Source organism: Acomys minous (genome assembly GCF_964271855.1).
Source record: "Acomys minous genome assembly, chromosome: 13".
NCBI lineage: Eukaryota > Metazoa > Chordata > Mammalia > Rodentia > Muridae > Acomys > Acomys minous.
Genome location: NC_140495.1, coordinates 69858051 through 69878489, shown reverse-complemented (window position 1 = coordinate 69878489; position 20439 = coordinate 69858051). Strand labels below are relative to the sequence as shown.

Sequence of the window (20439 nt, the reverse complement as noted above, 5' to 3'; positions counted from 1 at the left end):
ACTTTCAAGAAATTATTAATTATTTGCTCATTTATTTTCATATTCCAATTTAAGCAAAAAGCCATTTCCAGATCATCATGCTACCCTTTCAATATGTATTATTCAGGTGGAATTTTCCATGTGACAGTGAGCATAAGCAGAAATCCTAACTGATGCCTTTCCTTAACATTTATATCACAAATTATTTTCTTGTAGGGATTGTGTGACAAGGCACGCTGCCTCACTAGCTTTGCGCTGCTTTGAATATATGCACACACAAAGAACTGAGCGGAAGTGGCTGAGAATTGATGAGGATGGTATTCTGAATAGAAGCAATGGTTTCATTTTGTGTGTTTAATTATCCACAGCTCTTTAAGAACTGGTGTAAATGTCAGGAGGTTTGTAATGTTAGCAGTTCATCTTTGCACACACGCCTGTGCACATACACACACACACACACAGACGAGCTATTTGGTGGCAGAAAACAAGGAACAAATAACTAATGGTCCCATCAGACAGCTTGTAAATTAGATATAGGTCACTTTTAATTAACAACGCTGTTAGTTAAGGAGAACACAACTAGAACACATGCCTTTAGGAATCCTGGATTTGTACAAAAAATAAATCTGCACCTAAAACTATTTTAAAACTAACTTCTAAACAGACTAACATCACAAATAGATTGTTAGTATCAAGCAATATACAACAAAATCATCTCTATCAATGGGGTAGACTTCCTTATTATCTGGGAAGGAGGGCTCACCATAGGTAGTCTCAAAGACCATTAGACAGAATTCAGACTGCCTCTTGTATTTCTTGATTTTTGTACACATTCTTTAAAATGAAGTCAGCTGGTTGGTTATTTGTACAGGGACGAGTGGGATGATTGTGTGACACTGGTGCCTGGGTACATGTGTGGAAATCATCTGAGAGCTACCACAGTCATTTCTGTCTTTCTACCACTTTCTACCATTCTGTCTTTCTAGGTCAAGCTTGACAGCGAGTGCCTTTATCTACTGAAGCATCTCACTCACCCCTTTTTATTTAAGGAAAATGTGAAAACTGCCCTATGTTTACCAGAACTATGTGATGAATAATGGTGAAACAAGATAACTCCTTCAAGACAGATGATAAAAATATTTAGTGTTGTCCTAGGCTCTATAGAAGGCTCTCAAAGCCAACCTACCAGAGTCTTCAACAGCTAATGGTAGATCCATTTGTTGGTTAACATCAATTTTATTTTAACCATTTCTCCAAGGAGACCCAGTATTTTGAATATTGTCCCTAGATCTGCATACCGTCATTGAAGTATATGGCGGCCAATTTAGTTCAACCAAGTGAGAACTGATTTAACCTAAGATTGGCCAGTAGAGCAGGAGGGCCTGCTTCACAGCTGCTAAAGAATCACCTCTAAGTTCATCCTATGTGAGCATTTGAAATCATTGAATCATTTCAACTGAACAGATTTAACTCATGTGAAAGTAATATATGAAGATTCTACAAGGAGAGTGACCAGCACACGGTGATGCTGAATCCTAGCCAACTGGACACAAAGAACATATTCCTCCCTCTGAGACTACCCCATGGTGTGAGCACTGGCAGTGGCTTTCTTCCCTGAAATATTCATCAAGATAATTAGAGGGTCACATGTAGTTGTAAAGAACAGTAGATATACTCTGTGTCCACTTTACCCAGTTTTCCCAAAGGGTAACATGTAATATTACAAAGACAAAAGTGGAATCCTTGAGTCTCATTCAGGTTTCTCTAATTTTACGTTGTGTGTATGCATCACAAGTAGGGGCTTGTTTACTTAAGGCAACAGTCTAGGTCCCATCACACGCACGAGCGTGCACGTGTGTGTGTGTGTGTGTGTGCGCGTGTGTGTGTGTGTGTGCGTGTGTGTGTGTATGTGTGTGTGTGTGTGTGTGTGTGCGTGTGTGTGTGTGTGTATGTGTGTGTGTGTGCATGTGTGTGTGTGTGTGCGTGTGTGTGTGTGTGTGTGTGTGTGTGCATGTGTGTGTGTATGTGTGTGTGTGTGTGTGTGTGCGTGTGTGTGTGTGTGTATGTGTGTGTGTGTGCGCGTGTGTGTGTGTGTGTGCGTGTGTGTGCGTATGTGTGTGTGTGTGTGTGTGTGTGTGTGTGTGTGTGTGTGTGTGTGTATGTGTGTGTGTGTGTGTGTGTGTGTGTGTGTGTGTGTGCGTGTGTGTGTGGCCAGAAGGTAACCTTTGGTGTCATTACTTTGGTGCATGCATTTTGTTGGCGTTTTTGTTGTTTGGTTTGGTTTGGTTTGGTTTTAGGACAAGGTCTCTTACTAGCCTAGGACTTATTCATTATACGAGGCTGGTTAACCAGCAAGCCCCAGGTACCTGCATGTCTCTATGTTCCCAGCAATGGGCTTAAAAGCAAATGACATCAACCGCAGCTTTCTTTCTCTGTCTTCCACCCTGCCCCCCTTTTCTCTCACTCCCCCATGTGCTGAGGCCTGTAGGTCCCCCTGTATCTTCCCCACCTTCCAGTGGCCCTTTTGTAAGGGACTCCCTCCTTCTCTCCATCCAGCCCTTTTCAGCAAACCAACTGAGCAACACTAATCTCCATTTCTAAACTGCTTTTATCTTCTAAAAAAAAAAAAAAGTGATTATAAATTTGCTAGTGGTAAGGAACCTGCTAGAATTGATAGTACGCTACTCGGCAACCTTTCCTAGTGAGTTTTCCGAATTGTATATATTAGTTATCTCATTTTTATTGTTTAATAGTATATGTTGGTGTGGATATACCACACATAGCTTCTTTAATGTCCTTACCCAAAATGATACCTGAGCAGTTTCAGTCTTCAGTCATTATGCATAAACGGGCTGTCATTATTTATGTCCCAGTTTTTGCATAGTCATGGTTTTATTTCTTTAGCATGAATACCCAAGAACACAATAGTTGCTCTAGGTCAACTCTGTTACCTAAGAAAGATGTTGCCAGTCTGCATTCTGGAGATCCTATGTTGTGCCTCCACCAGTGATGTGTGAATGACTCTCCGTCCCCAGAGCCACCTCAACACATTTTGTTGTTGCTGATTATTATCTATTTCTTTTTATTTTAGCAATTCTGAGTGCTGTGTGATGATTTCTCATTGAAGTTTTAGTTTGTATTTTCATGAAGGCTAGTGATGCCAAATATCATTTCAAGTGTATCCTTGTCACTCATGTCTTCTCATGTGTGTGTGTGAGATATATTTGTGTGTGTGTATATATATATATGTATGTGTGTATATATATTCAATACATATTGAATATACTAATTATATACTTTGCCAATTTTGTAATTTAATTTTTGACTTAATATTGTTAATTTTTTATGTTTTTATTTTTTTATGTCTTCTAAGTGCTGATTCCTCATCAGATTCATTGCTTGCAAATATTTTCTTCTAGTCTGTAATTTACCTTTTCGTCTTCTGATCTGAGATTTTCCCAAGCAAAAATGTTTAATTTTGACAGAGTACCAGTTTGCTTATGATATATGTGTTTTTAGTGTCAACTCTAATACTTTTCTTGATTCAAACATATAAAATTTCTGTTATACTTTTGTATAATTTATTATTTAAGAATTTCATACAATGTCTTTTGATCATATTCAATCCCCTTCGCCAACTCCTCCCAAATCCTCCCCTACCTTCTTACCCACACAGCTTCATGTTCTTTCTCTCTTACACACATGCGCATGCACACACACACACACACACACACACACACACATGGAGTCAGGGTTTTGTTGGTCAGCAACTCCTGAGCATGACGCTTTGCCCTGTGGTGTGGTTAACACAGCCTGTGTCACTCCCCGGAAGCTAATCAGCTATCAGCTGCACGTTGCTAAGACTTTTTTTTTTTTTTTTCTGGCTTCAACTTGTACAAGTCTTATGTATGGTTTTCACTGAAAGTTTTATGATGTTAATATTTTTGCCCTCTGCACTTTTGAGACAAGGTCTCAAAAGGTCTATGTAGCTCTGGCCGGACTGAAACTCCCTGTGTAGTCTAGGCTGGCCATGAACTCACAGAGATCTGCCTGCCTGTGCTTCCCGAGTGCTGGGACTGAGGTTGTGCGCCACTCCACCAGGCTTATGCACATGACTCTTTATAACTGATTTTTAGTATACACTGTGAGGTGTACATTTGGGAGCCTTGCTTCCTTCTCTTTCCTCACCTCCTGCTTTCTGCCTCCATCACTCCCCTCCTTGCTTATTCACTTCTGCTTTCCTCCTTCCATCTTCCCTTCTTGTCTATTAGTATGGCTGTTGAAAGACTGTTCTTCCAATGCTGACTTGTTTTTGTACCTTTAACAAAAATCAGCAGAGCACATCTGTACAGCTCTTTATCTCCCCTACTGCTCTGCATGTCTGGCCTTTTGCAAATACCACACAATCATGGTTACTGGAGCCATATAATAGGCTCTAATATTGTATAACGCAATTCCTTTCACCTTTACCAAACTGTCTTAAGATTTCCAAGGCCTTTAAAATTTCCATACAATATCCCACATTCGGGATAAGTGTAAATACCCAAGAAAATTTCTGAGATTTTGACAGGGACACTTTTATATTAACTACTCTGGTTAAAAATCTGGTCTTTTCCCCACTTATTTGAGTCTTCTCTTATTTCTTTCACTATTAGCTTGTAGTCATCTCTATATATAAGCTGTGTGTGTTCTGCTAGGTGCGTTTCTAAATGTCATTTTTTGGAATGACTATAAATAATATTATATTGTGAATTTGGGATACAACATACTCTGCCTATGCCGGGAGTTTGTACAATATGATTGACTTTTCTGTTTACTAAAATTCCTTTTTCTTTTTTTGTATTTGTTTGTTTGGTTGGTTGGTTGGTTGTTTGAGACAGGGTTTCTCTATGTAGCCCTGGCTATACTGGACTCACAGAGATACACCTGCCTCTGCTTCCCAGAGTGCTGGGATTAAAGTGCCTCCACATTGGCTTTGTGTTCTGAACGTTGTACGACAGTCATGCACTAGGATATACAGACTGTTTCTATTTGGCTTTCTAGACTGGATCTTTTATTTACTTAATTTGCTTCATTCCAATCATTATAATGTACAGTAAAATCTTTAATTAGGAGGATGAGTGCAGACATCTTGCCTCATTCTTGACTTTAGAAAATTACATTCACTTTCTCACCATTAAATATGTTGACTGGAGGGGCTTGTAGATAAAGTTTATCAAGTTGGTGATATTAATCACCCTCTCTTTTTAAATTGCCAGAAATTTTATAAGGAAAAGATGCCAAAGGCCTTTCCTGAGTTAACTGATATGTCTATGTGACTTTTTATCTTCTTTGGTTTGTTGATGTAATGCATTGGGTTAGTTTAAAACACTGAACCAGCTTTACATAATTTAATTAAATCCTACTTGGCATATTTTTTCCATACTAGTGGGTTTGGTTTGCTAATATTTTATTGAAGCGTTTATATCTAATCTCATGAGAGATAGTTGTTCATAATTTTAGTTTATTTTTCAATTAACTTTAGGCACAGTTTCCATGCCTGTAGTTAGTCTCAGCCATCTAGAAAGATAGGGCAGGAAAATGGCCTTAGCCCAGCATTTCAAGGCCAGTCTGGACACCATAGCAAGATGCCATTTCTTTTTTTTTTTTTCTAAGTGAATCAGATGCAGGACATCTGTTGATACATGCCTCTAGACCCAACACTCAGAAGGTAAAACAGCAGGAGTCTCAAGTTCAAGGCCAGCTCGGACTCCACAATATGCTCCAAGAAAACATAGTTTATCGACCAAGAATTTGTCTCTATAGGGTAAAAAATATATAATTAGGAATGTTTTGTATCCTCTGGAAGAAATATTGTGAAGTTGGAGGAGAAAAATGGAAAATTTTTGTCTGTTTTCTGTATTCTAGAAAAAAAATGTGTAGAACCAGCATAATTTTTCTCTACCTATTTGGTTGGTTTCAATATTGAAATTGTTTGGCCTAGACACAGCTTTTTCAAAAGCTTTTTCATTATGGGATCAATTTTTTATGGATTATATAACTTTTGGATTATTCTTTTTCTTTTCGTGGTTTTTGTCTAATTTTCTGAATTGTCAAACTTGTCTTCACCCTATCATTCTTAGCACCTCTTTACCGTTTTTTAATTGCTTATTTTAATTCATGAAATTAGAGTATAACTATGTCATTTTCCCTTCCCCTCTCCAAACCCTCCCATGTTCTCCTACTACGTGTTTTTCAGATTCATGGCCTCTTTTCTTATTAATTGTTGTCACATGCATACATGTACAAACATATATATTCCTAAATATGCTCACACTGTTTGTTACTTGTATGTATGTGTGTTTTCAGGGCTAATCATTCAACACTGGAGAACAAATAGGTGTGCTGTCCCCTGGGAAAGACTATTTCTCCCACTCTTAGCATTCCCTAGTTGCCTGTAGTCTTTGTGTAGGGTTGAGTTCTAATGTGCATTGTTCTTGTTCAGCTCGTGTTTAGGCAACTGTGTTGGTAACACTTTGTGGATGTGTGAACTACACAATGACTAACACACAATAACCCTAAAGGTCTAGTAGTGGTACACATACCGTGGCAGTAACCAACAGCTCTCTAATGGAATTTAAGACCTCAACATCTCAACAAGAAGGAAATCGTGTCCAGTCCTGGAAACCTAGTGAATTACTCCGTGCTAATGAAGTCATGGTTCTGGGAGAAAAAAACTAAACCACTACGTTGCTAAACCAGCACAACCCCGAACTCTATTCTAATTGTTGGTTTTTATACCCACAAGTCTGTGTAACCGTTACCCCTCATCAATAAAACCTCTCTTTACAACAGATGGAGACCACTACAAAAGGCCACAACCAATCAAAATGCAGAATTGTAGAGCTCGTGTTTTACAAACACATCTAGAAAACATTCCAGCACCTAAGGCTACAGGAACACTGCTGCATAAGAAGGTGCGGAAAGGTTATAGGAGGCAGAGGATGAGAGAGTTTTCTATGAGACTGTGTCCTCTGTTATGGTCAGAAGCTACATTTATAAAGATGCATTATTGATTTTTTTCACAGCCACCATGCCTGTGGTGACATCCTCTATGACATTCCTTAGATTGGTGACTTCTATTATCTTACAAAAGATTTATCAATTTTATTGATTTTTTTCATAGAACCAGCTTTTTATTTCATAAATTTTCTGTTTAGTTATTTTTTTTTTTCATTATCTTCTTCTCTTACGTATGCCATTCCTTTTTTAAATTTCTTTGGGCCAATTTTATTCTTCTATCTTAAATTTTCAACTGTGGTCCTAGATTAGTAGTTTGATAGCTTTCTTTCTTTCTTTCTTTCTTTCTTTCTTTCTTTCCTTCTTTCTTCCTTCCTTCCTTCCTTCCTTCCTTTTTATAGATTTATTTACTTATTATGTATACAATGTCTGCATGTACACCAGCATTCCAGAAGAGGGCACCAGATCTCATTATAGATGGTTGTGAGCCACCATGCGGTTGCTGGGAATTGAACTCAGGACCTCTGGAAAAGCAGTCCATGTTCTTAGCCTCTGAGCCATCTCTCCAGCCCAGGGAACTTTATTTCTAATGTGAGAATCTTGTGATATAAATGTGCCCCCTCCAGTGCTGCAGTTTTACCTGTTCATTTGCTAGATTGTGTTTTCATTCCCTTTTAGATATTTATGTTTTGTACTTTTCACTGGGATTTTATTTTGACTAAAAAAAAATACATAAACATGTATTTTAAATTTTTCCACATGCTTAGAGGTTTGCTTATATTTTTACTATTGTTTTATAATTGAGTTCCCTTATACAGTCCAAATGATCTCATTCTTTTCAATGCCGATAGCTTAGAACATGCTCTATCTTGAATTTATTTTAATAAAAAAAATTAAATCAAGGCATTTTAACATGAAAGTGCATATTCTGCTATGGTAGTGGAAGATGCAGTTCTCTCTCCAGGTCCCGTCTCATACTCTTAGTCAGATATGTAGACTTGTTATTTTACTCTCCACTAGTTCTGTTCTACCTCTTCTGGGGAAGGGGGGTGGTGACGCCCCCCAAAATGACTATGGATTCCTCTGTTCTTTTTTTCAATTCTTCCAGTTCTTGCTTCACAAAGAAAGCATGCTGGCATTTCTCCCTACTATCATTTAAAAAAGAAAACAAACCCAGGAAGCATCAGGCCATATTCTTGAACAATGGGCATTAAATAAAGAACTTGTAGACATAATTTATGCTGCCTCACTGCAGCATGGAAATGGAGCAGTAACTTTAGAATTTCTCCTATTAAGAAGAATGCTCACTGGGGAGGCCTGGTGACACTCAGAGGACGGATAGCAGGCTACCAAGAAGAGACTTGATACCCTATGAGCATATACAGGGGGAGGAGGTCCCCCTCAGTCACAGTCATAGGGGAGGGGAATAAGGGGGAAATGGGAGGGAGGGAGGAATGGGAGGGTACAGGGGATGGGATAACAATTGAGATGTAATATGAATAAATTAATAAAATATATTAAAAAAGAAGAATGCTCACATATCTGTTAGTGCTATCTATCCATATAAGACAGCAGGCTCATTATACGTCAGTGCCTATGGGACAAGGCACACATAAAAATTTGTAGGGAGAGAATGCTCCACAATATGGCTTCCCGCAACTGGAGTGTCACACTTCCTGACAGCAGGAGGAGGCTAGGGAAAGAAAAATGGGGGCGGGGTGGGAACTGTTGATAAGCTTAGGTTGTGCACAGGCTTAGCTAATTGGGCACTTTATAATCAAGCATGGTTTGTATAGGTTGGATAACGTACTATTAAAAACTGATGATGTACCAGGCGGTGGTGGCGTACACCTTTAATCCCAGTGCTTGGGGCAGAAACAGGCAGATCTCTGTGAGTTTGAGGCCAGCCTGGTCTGCAGAGCAAGTTCCAGGACAGCCAGAGCTATACAGAGAAACCAAGTCTCAAAAAAGGAAACTAACAGCAACAACAAAAGATGTAGCATTCTGACGCCTTAATAAATGAATAGACTGTACTCACATAAGCATCCAAAACCCAAATAAACCAAAACTAAGTAAAACTCACAGGTCATTACTCCTGGCATATTACCACAGATTGGGCCATCTGTGTGTAAAGTCATTTGCAGGTATTGGTCCAAGTAGTTTGAATTAATAGTGAGGAATGATGCTATATGGAAATTTATCTCTCTTCGTGAGAAGTACCTGTGGGTTTCTTAGTGCAGAATAACTGAAGGATGGTGTGCAGTGTCTCTGAGGGTGGGGGTGCATTTTAAATGCATATCATATCATCATATGCTCTAAAGGCATGTTTGCATAAAGCCTGTAAAAAAAGTGTAGTTTTCATGAATTTGCTACCAATTTATCTTGGTGGAAAATGGGTTGGAACTTTCATATTTCTGCAATCTACATTTCTTAGGCAGCTTTAATGAAAATTGTATATCAATTTTATAATTCATCCATTATAATAAAGTTAATTAATATGCATCATCTATATTATAAATAATGATGACCCCTGTTTTGAAACAAGAAAAGCAGTTGCCTTTTAAAGCAAACCAGTTATAATAAACTTGAAATCTGTTTCTATAGGGACAAGTGCCTTTGCTAGACTAACCCCAGAATTATTTTCTTTTGTAAATCTTTTCTACTTTCTTCATTTAGTGACTGACTGTTTAGGTGCTGCTATAGTTGGCCTGTCCCCAGGGTTAACGCACAGCTCTTCCTGAAAGTCTCCCTCCAGTTCATTTTGCAAGCACAGGTGTTGTTTTCCAGGCAGCAATTGCCCAAGGGCAACATGATAATTAACAAGCTTCCGATTTGGAAGGATTCTGGGTCTCATGACAGACGGCATATATGTGTGTCACACACATAGTTTTTCTTCTGAAACTGCCTAAGTTTTAAGGGGATTCTGACACTGTAACAAAAGGCTGAATACTCCAAAAACTTGCCTCCGATTCTCTGAGACCACCTCTTCAAGGCTGAGAGATGATGCCACTCTTTGCAGCACCATTAAGCACTATTGTCTAGAGCATTCACCATTGCATTTCATGGTGCCTGCTCTTTATTTCACATTATCAAGCAGGTAAAGCCAGCTACACTCTAGATCCCAGGTAAGAAAACATTACTATTCCACCTGCACATTTCCTACGAAAACTGACACTTTCACCATGTTAGAGATTTGAGTAGGCATACATCCCATAATAGGAAGCACAGAGAATAGGAGGTGTCAGTAGCCTTCAGGCTAGTTTCGTGCAAAACTATATGATTCTTTACATATCAACCACTCGTGGCCAACACACTGCCTAAAGGTACAGAAATACTCACACAGCTTCTTAGAGCTGGCTGTGACTCCATCAATAATGCTTCTCTCTGACATGTGTGTCCTGACATTTTAGGAGTTCGTGATGATCGTCGTCTTTGGCTTGGAGTTCATCATTCGAATCTGGTCTGCAGGTTGCTGCTGTCGTTATAGAGGATGGCAAGGAAGACTGAGGTTTGCTCGGAAACCTTTCTGTGTTATAGGTGAGTATCAAAGCCTCAGGACTTATGGTGCCGCATATTTCCTTCTCTCTCTTGCTTTACAACATTCAGTTGATACTAGAAGGCAACATCCAGGAACTGCTTTCTATGGACTGGCTCTCTGTGCCCCTGTCTATCTCCGTCTGTCTCTGGTCTCTGTCTCTCCATTTCTCTGTCTCTCTGTGTGTGTCTTTCTCTGTGTCATCTTTCTCTCTGTCTCTCTCTCTCTGTGTCTCTCTGTGTCTCTCTGTCTCTGTCTCTGTCTCTCTCTCTGTCTCTCTCTATCTATCTATCTATCTCTATCTCTACCTCTATCTCTGTGTGTATGTGTGGTGTACGGTGTGTACATGTGTGTTAACTAGCTCTACAGTATGCCACCAGGTTTTCAGGTTTCATTCAAACTAGTCAAATGGGTATCAGTGTCCTCCTCTAGCTTACATTGAGACCATAAGTGTGGCTTATGCTCTGGAAATTTCAATTCTAACCCTAAATTCTACATTCTGAAATAGGACCCCTACCCCACCCCACAGTTCTCAAACAAATAACACAATTTTGTGTTGGTCGGCCCGAGCCTCTGGAGTTCCAGGAAGGACACCATTCTGTTGAGAATCAGTTTGACATGATGCCTCCTGTAGCATTAAAACCTGGCATCTCTTGAGAATATATTTTAAATCATATAACAAAACTAAAAACCCTGCATATCAACGCTATTATTAGCCAGCTAAATTTGGTTTTCTTGCTCTTTTGCCTTTCTTACTTCCTAGGCAACCATTCAAATCCAAATGCTAGAAGTCCTTGGTGTGGTTTATTCCAATTATTTCCAAGCTGAGAAGGTGGGATTTAATTCACAAGATAGTTTACCATCTTGTGTGGAGAGCTGGGGATTGAGTAATGCACTTGATCTTATCCCTTAATCTTTCTCCCTGTGGTGAGAGCTACAGAATGCTCTCAAACAGTAGAGTCCCCCTCTGCAGGTGCTGCTAACACGAACCTCTCTCATCTAAAAAATGAAGCTTCCTTTCCTTTTGGAAACTATCATGCTAAGGTACAGAGAAAAGCAAGTGGTAGCTTACAGCCCCAAAGAGCAAGGTATTAAACATTTGATCCCACCCCCACCCCAAAGACGTTTCTTTTTTCCCCCTCATTTCAAATTCTCTACTCAAACAAGGTTATGAAGGATCATCACTTGATATAAACCTACCGCAAAACACAATCACAAACTCTTTGTCCCGTGAAAGAACCAAACAAAACAATTCACAAGGCAGGTGGTTGGCCAAGATTCACTCATCTTCTACGGTATAAGGTCGGTTCATGGATGACTGCAGGAATGTTCCAATCCAGACTTTAAAACCAATTAAAAATTGGTTGTGTTCCAATTCCAAGGTCAATGCCAATGTATTTCTGTTACTCATGCTAGAAAGAAAGTTCTTTCACAGATGCCTTTTGCCTCTTGATCACTCTTTCCAGCCACGGATGCATGAGCACACAGTAGTAGTCTTTTAGTCTTTCTCTCTCTGCTTCAGATCTTAGAAGACCTTTCTCAGAAAGCAATGGTCTGTTCTCCATTATCTTATTTGCCTGGGTACACCTCAGTGGTGACGTGGCAGATTTAATATGGTATGATATTGGCATAATTCAGGTTTGTTAACTTTGGGGATTTTTATGTAAGTGGATATGTTATATCTAGTAAATTAACTCCTTTGAAGGTTGACATGGAAAACTATATAATAAATTCCCATTTGAGCACAGGTCAAATATGAATATGTAGTGAAAGTAATTATGCATGACTTTCAACATTCTGTTTAATGTCCATGTGACAGTTTAATCTGTGGTTCAACCTAATTGATGTAATGGTGAAACATATTCAAATGTGACTTATTGATATTAGATCTCTGGATTTATCCACACAGAGGCATCAAATGTCATCTGCTGAAGGCAAGGCCTATGCCCCATTATTGTTGAGACCCTTCCTACATCTCTTTAGGCATCCATAAAAATGCTGTATAAACTGGTAAAAATGATGAAGTCAACCCTATGGTCTTGTTCAACCAAATTTACACTGCTGAGTGCAAAAGAGAATATTGCATCTTTCTCAGCTATCTGTGAAGTCTGAAATACACAAAGACTGATTTTTATTTCATTTTGAGAGATTGTAATGCTATGAATATGCCAATTAAAAAAAATCTTCTACATTTAAGAATAGAATGTGGAAACAATGACAGTGCTCCTGTTATGCCTTCAATGTGGAGAATGTTTTCTCTAGGCACACTCTCTTAGTTAACTTTGGCTATCAACTTGACATAGCCAAGCTCTCTGACAGAGTGTCTATTGGATATTGCCTCAATCAGATTGGCATATGGCAGTCTGTGAGGCATTTTCTTGATCGATGTTTGATATAGGAGAGCTTAGCCCACTGTGGGTGGTGCTACACTTGGATAGATGGGCCTGGGCTGTATAGGAAAACAAACTGAGGCTGAGTGAGAGATCAAGCCGATAAAGAGAGTTTTTCCATGTTCATACCTCTGTTCCTGTGTTGAGTTTAGGCCCTGACCTCCCTCAGTGATGGATTGTGAACTGGGAGTCATAAGGCAAAAATGAACCATTTTTCTGCAAATTGCTTGTGGTCAGTGTTTTATCATACCAATCAAAAGCAAACTAAAGTACAGAACAGTGTTGACATTTCCTATTGGAAGCAAACAGAAGCTACTACCATGGTCAGATCTTGCATAGTACTAATCCTTACTTACCATTTGGACACTATTTAATAGAGGCCCCATGGGCTGATTCCAAAGACTGCCATTTCCTCTTTCTAATCACCAGCACTTTATTAATTAAGGAAACTATATAGTCATTGTACACTTGTATTTGGAAAACATATTGTAAATACGTAACACTCTAAGAAAAACACCTTGTGTATTTTTTTTCATGAATATTTTGCTTACTTTTGATGGTTTCCTTTGAAACCAGTAAGATTGTATCTAGAATTACAAACTCTTCCTTATCCCACATATTCAACTAGCTCCACCCCTAAGACTATGCTGCGAAACCCTTCCCACAGCTTTAGCCAACCCCTACCTTATTGTCTCCGAGAGTTAAGCATATTCGTAGCAGCCACCTGGGCTGGCTTCCTTGTTATTTTTCTATATCACAACATGAATCCCTCCTTCTATAACCTAAGTGAGGAGATGCATGAACCACCTCGAAGACTGATAACACAGCCATTCTTTTTTATCCAGTTTTGTCTTAATGGCCTCTTTGAGGATATGGCAAATAGTATCAAAGGCTGCTACTTAGATTGCAGTAATGAGCCTGATGTTTCTGCAGCCTCAACCTCAGATGGTAGCTATTTTTAGATTCCTGCGTGACTACTTTTAAAAGCAGTCATAACAGGACCTTTTTTTTTTTTCAGTCTTGTAATGTGTCTCAGCACACCAGAAAATGCCACCCTGTTATTAATCTTATATCTATATTTGATGTTAAATGTAGGGTGATTTCCTATCACTGTTTTAACAGTTTCCTGTGGCACTTCCACCAGAGCATGAAAAGGGTAAACCACAGCTCAGATGCTGCCCATGATCTAAGCATGTCTGTCTTTCACTTGAAACAACAGCTCCTTGGGAGAGTGCCAGCAAGCGTATTTTTTTTTAATTAGAAAAATGTGGTCAGCTTCTGACTTGGCTAAAAGAAAATAGAAGACTTTATTAGATCCACCACATGGCTGAGGCTATAAAATACATCTGTTATTTCATCATATTATAAGGCAAGTTAAGTTGTTAATGCATTTACAAGTTAGAACAGACACACTGAGGACTGCTGCTGGCTTGCAAACTAAGGAATTTTTCTGCTTCTCTGCCATCCCCACCTTTTCCTGGAATAGACCTGTTCTTGACCCAAATCATTTTCAACACCTTCATACCTTTTCATCTGCTTTAGTAAGAGCTTTTCTAAGACTATTGTCTAGCAGTCATGGACTCTTTTGCAACCTCTCTCAACTAAGTGTTCACATCCTTCTGTAGCACATAGATTCTTTCCTATAGTTAACTGAGCACAGAAAAGGGCATTTGATCCCCTGAAACCGGAGTTACAGACAGTTGTCAGGCACCACTGAGTGTTGGGAACCAAATGTGGATGCTCTTAAGTACTGAGCCATGTCTCCAGCCACTAATATCCCATTTCACACATGAGGAAGTAAGACAGCACTGAACAAACCTGTGAAAAGCTAGAAAGAAGGAAGGAAAACAATACTACAAATAGAATTCTTTTCTAATGATTTTACTATAGAAAAATGATTCTATCGCGTTGTTTATTGACAATTTAAAATTGAACTTGATTGAACTTTGTCCATTGGCATCAATGATGTCTAGCATTAGAAATTCAAAAAGGCAGAGTTTATAGCAACATTAGCTTTATTTTTAGCATCTATATCTATTGCTAGTTTCTAACTTGGAGAAGTTAAGGAATAAACAGACTCTTGTGCCCAGTATCTACTTCTTACACTCTTATGTAATATCATTCTGAGGGCCCCTGGGTATTTACAAATTGGAAGTAAGTAGCTTTTTTGTACAAAGTATTTTGGAAATTCTAAGGTAAGTCCTCCATTCTTAGGAATGCCTCCAGCTGTTTATTAACAGTATGGCAGTTGCTTAGGTAATGGTTGATGTGGTATGTAAACTTGACTAATAAGGAAGATTAAAATGCTATTATTTGACTACATAGAAAGTATTCTTAGGAGGAAATGAAAAACTGAGATTGTCCCTTATTTATGCTATAAACTTCAGACCCTTATGATATATTTTACTAATATTCTCCCTATTGTGTGTTATATAAGAAAAAATATTCAAAGTCTTATCTGCCAGGCACACTCTTGGTGCAAAAATGTAAATATGAATAAAAATAGTCCCTACTTGTAAGAGTACACTCTCATGTGTTCTAAGAAAGGAGAAAAAGCTAACAGGAAAATGAATAGACATGGGACAATTGATAATGACTGTCATGACCCAATGCATAAGACAAAAGAGCAAAGATCACCTCAGGTTGGAAACTTAGTTATCCAGAAAAAAAAATTATATAATTCTTCCATGTCCAAGCAGAGCTCTGAGTACTGAGAATAAAAGCATAAAGAATGGAGGATAGATACATTTGATTGTACAGTCCAAGAAAATCTTTCTAAGTAGTAGAATATTGAGTTGATCTGAAGATTTTTAACAGGTGTCAGTCTTGAAAATATTTAGGCATATGCCTGTCCAATCCAAGGAAAAATCCTAGCATTGGTTCCTCGAGTCTTTTGAGCTTGGCTTATTCAGGAGGCACTGTGTGTTGTGGCTCCTGGTGAAGTACAGTAAGGACATAGGAAAAAGAGATGGTCAAGTGGTTCTCAACCTGTGGGTCTCAATCCCACAGGGGTTGTATATCAGCTAGAAAGAAAGAAAGAAAGAAAGAAAGAAAGAAAGAAAGAAAGAAAGAAAAGAAAGAAAGATGATAGATAGATATCAGTTATTTGTATTATGGATCATGAAAGTAGCAAAATGACAGTTATGAAATAGCAAGGAAATAATGCTATAGTTCGGGAGGGGGTCACCACAACATGAGGAACTGTATCTAAAGGTTGCAGCACTAGGTTGAAAGCTACCACTGCTATAGACACACAGCAGCATTTCAAGACCTGGTACTGACAAAGATCCTGGAAATTTTAACCCCAATATGAATGTCCACAACTAGAAGTTATACTTCTAAGTCCCCGGGTCTTTTAATCAGCTATGCCTGCTAGAACTTTGTTGTATCCAGAATGTATGTCATAGGGCAATAATTTGTAACAATCTGTGACTTTTCCATGTATGTATGGCTCTGCCCTTGAGAACATGAATTTTCCACTTTTTAAAATTTTAATTTATTATAATTTATTTAGATAACATACCAAATGTTATCCCTTTGCTTGTATCTTCCCATTCCCATCCTCTCTTCTTCTTCTACCCTATTCCCCTCCCCTAGACCTCTGACAGAAGGCGACCTCCTCCCCCAACATATGACCATAGCCTATCAGGTCTCATCTGGATAGCCTGCTTCCCCTTCCTCTATGTGCTGCTGGACCTCCCCACAAAAGGGAAGTGATCAAATAGGGGGCACCAGAGTTCATGTGATAGGCAGTCCCTGCTCTCCCCACAACCACAGCCACGGATAATGAGCTGTCCATTGGCTAGATCTGAACAGGGGTCATCTAGGTTTACTGAGTGCATTGTCCTTGCAATCCCTATCAAAATCTTTACACAATTCTTTACAGACTTAGGAAGAGCAATTCTCAACTTCATGTACAAAAACAAAAACCCTAGAGTAGCTAATAATACAAATAGCTGTATAATAAAAGATCCTCCATCCCTTATCTTAAACTATACTATAGAGCAACAGTAATAAAAATGGCATGGTACTGGCATAGAAATAGGCTGATTGATCAATGGAATAGAATTGAAGACCCAGAAATAAACCCACACACTTATGGGACTCTTGATTTTTGACAAAGAAGCCAAAACTATACAATGGAAAAAAGATAACATCTTCAACAAATGGTGCTGGTCTAACTGGATGTCTCTATGTAGAAAAATGCAAATAGATCCATATTTATCACTCTGCGCAAAACTAAAGTCCAAGAGGATTAAAGATCTCAACGTAAAACCAGACACACTAAGTCTGGTAGAAGAAAAAGTGGGGAGGAGCCTTGCCTTTTCCACTTTAAAAAGGAAACGCGTTGTTTTCTGTGCGCAACTGAGCAACTGAAATTATGATGTGATGGGAACTTTTTTACAGCCCCCTTGGCAACCGTCACTACCAAACAGTTCCCGGGAGCTTCCATTCCAAATGACTGTGCCCCAGACTCATTCATTACAATGATTGCAATGCAGATTTATTTCATTAAAGATTATTTATTTCCTTTGAGAAGTAGTCCCTTTTGCCTCAAGATGTTATCTGGAAACTCATGATCAATAAGAAGCATTAAGCTGTCACTATGGGGTAAATTTTCAAAGTGGTGCTCAGAATTTACCAGTATGAGTCCCATTAACGTCCGTGGAAGTCCTGCAGTTAAACCGCTACTCATGGCTTTGAAACTGTTCTGCAGTATGTCTTTGTGGTGCGTTTCCTTTAATTTTTAATAAATATCGCAGAGAGACTCAGGGCACAACTGATTGCAGTACTTAAGAGTATGGGGGATGTACTATCTAGTAGGAGGCATTTACAATTTGATTTTAAAGCTTTGTGTCTATTAAGAATCACAACAATATAAGCATTCCTTTATTTCTTCAAACAGCAGCCTTCTGTGAAGGAAGCTGGGGCCCAGTTGGAATATAGAGCTTCAAAGGCAGAACTATATCCCGCTGAGAGGTTGTTTATCTCAGTCCATAGGTGGAAAAAAATGAGACACCATGGAATGGGGGTGCTTTTGTCGCCGGCTGTAAGACATCACTGAAACTAGAAATAGAACACTGCTCCCCAAAGCTCACTGCCCTCCCCCATAGCTCACTGCTCTGAAACACTGCCTTTTATGAGTCAAACTTAATTACAGTGTAATCCACTTAATCTACACATGGAAGAGTAAGGAAGGAGCAGGAAAAAAGAATTTATTAATGGATTAGTGGAAGCTTAGGTTACCTAGATTCGTGGTTTACTTTGGTGGTGGAGGGGTCCAGGTTTTCAGCTTGTCCTAGAAGGTGTCCAACACTGAAATTTTAAGCTCTACTGCTTAGCACTGGGAAAGAAGTTCTGGATTTTTCTCACACTGAAACATAAGCAAAGTTTGCACTTGAAAATGTCACAGAATGCTCCTCTTGGTTAGTACTGAGCCTGATTAAAAACATAAACATGCATTTGTGTTATAAATGGATCAGTTGCGGCTGGGCAGGAAGACTCTAAGAGCCAAATGAATAGAGTGTCTGTTATCAAACTTCTTCTTGAAGAAAATACAGGGCAGCTACACCCATGAAGTCTATCGACATGGCTGCCTAAGCAAGAGATGAACAAGGATGACACCAATAGGCATGCTAAGTTGAAGGAGGGAAATTCGATTATTTCCATTCAGAGACAAAGAACTATAGGGAACCTCAGAATGCTATTGAGAGTGAGAGAAATTTTCTTCTTCAAGAAAGAACCCCCCAGTTAGTTAGTTACCCAATCCAAAATGACCAGCCCTGAATAAAAATGCTTTTATATGGACTAAGCACGTGCGCGCGCGCGCGCGCGCGCACACGCACACACACACACACACACACACACACACACACACACACATTGGCAACTAAAGAAAAAGAAGCCAGAGACCTGGGAATTTGAAATAGAACAGGGGAATGGTGCATTTATGGGATAAGTTTGAGGGAATAAAGGGAAAAGAGAAAATAGTATAATTATATTTTTATTTCCAAAAAAATTAAACACAAATGAAGAAAACGTAAACATTGGAGCTGGAGAAATGGTTAAGAACAATTTGCTGCTTTTGCAGAGATCCTGAGTTCAGTTCCCAGCACCCACATTAGGTATGTCACAGCTGTCTGTAACTCCAGCTCCAGGAGATCTGATGCCTCTGCCCTCCAAAGGCACAAGGCACATTTGTACACACACACACACACACACACACACACACACACACACACACACACACACACACACACACACACACACACACACACACACACACACACACACACACACGAGGGGCACTTAAAACAAAAATAGAAACAGAGGCTGAAAAGACGACCCAGTCATTAAGAGTCCTGGATGGTCTTCTAGAGGCCCCACATTCTATTCCTGACATCCATATGGCAGCCCACAGCTGTCTGTAGCTATAGCTCCTGGTGAACTGATGTCCTCCCTCTTCTGGCCATGTCATGAGTGTGATACATAAACATACATGTAGGCAAATGCCCATACACACAAAATAATTTTTAAAATTTACCCCCCCCCAAAAAAACACCCTACATCGTAAAAGGAAAAGTGCATGTGTGCTTGACTCTCAGATAATGAGTGTAAGCTTCCTCGTTGGTTTCTGATGACTATCCATTTTGTATTTCCTGCATCTACATTAGAGAAAAGACAGTAGCATAGGAGTTTAATTTAAGTAGAAATTTTCCACTGAAACTGAGCATAATAAAAGGGCAGTGACTAGGTTGCCTGGTATTACATCAGCAGGGATAAAACTTCATGGTTTTGATCATAAATCATAGATGAAATTTATTTCATATAATTTCTACAAAAAAATTGTAGTAAAGTGAATAGGGCTTGTGATCCTGACTTTATGGAATAAGAAACTGGGACTTGGGTTAGAAGCTTTCATATACCGTACACCAAAGAGCTGGGGGGCAGCGGTCCGCTCAAATCCTGACTTCCTGATGCTTCACTGCCCCTCTGCCATGGATGTGCATCATGGAGTCAAATTAACAAAACATATGATGAGGCTTGAGTCTTATCCCTAGATCGCCCTCCTCCTGCTTGGAGACATTACGTAAAGTCCAAAGGTGAATACCTGTCAGTATCAGAAAAGGGACAATTCCTTCTCTAAACCCTTACTCTACAATCTGGATTTCCGCCCCCCCCAAACTGTTTATATTGAAATATTGTGAGCCTTTCTTATATGCTTCCATGTTAGAATATATCCTCTGTCTGGCTTCCCCCAAGTGGAATGTCTACTGCTAGTTGTCCTTAGTCATATTTCACCAGGTTTCGTACACACTGGCTTGTATATGGATGCCCCCATACATGCATATCATATGGACAGAATTGTGTACCATTATGATGAAGACATAGAATCTTCCCATCAATGCACAGAAACATGGCCTTCAACCCCTCGCATTAGGCTTGTAGAGTCACTCCTTCCCCCACGTCATAACCTCTGTCATCCACAACTCTGTTCTCACTCATTTTCATTTGCCTTTCACTGGGATTTAGCGC

At 39.2% G+C, this 20439-nt stretch overlaps 1 protein-coding gene across 4 annotated transcripts in view; it reads left to right on the top strand.

Annotated features, from left to right (window-relative positions):
- The window catches only part of KCNQ5 (potassium voltage-gated channel subfamily Q member 5), a 532656-nt gene that overhangs the window by 381386 nt on the left and 130831 nt on the right, over positions 1–20439 (top strand). For all 4 annotated transcript variants that reach the window (XM_084753486.1, XM_084753487.1, XM_084753485.1 and 1 more), the window contains exon 3: positions 10389–10515. In XM_084753486.1, the coding sequence (XP_084609612.1) occupies positions 10389–10515 (127 nt within the window). The remainder of the gene's footprint in view (positions 1–10388; positions 10516–20439) is intronic.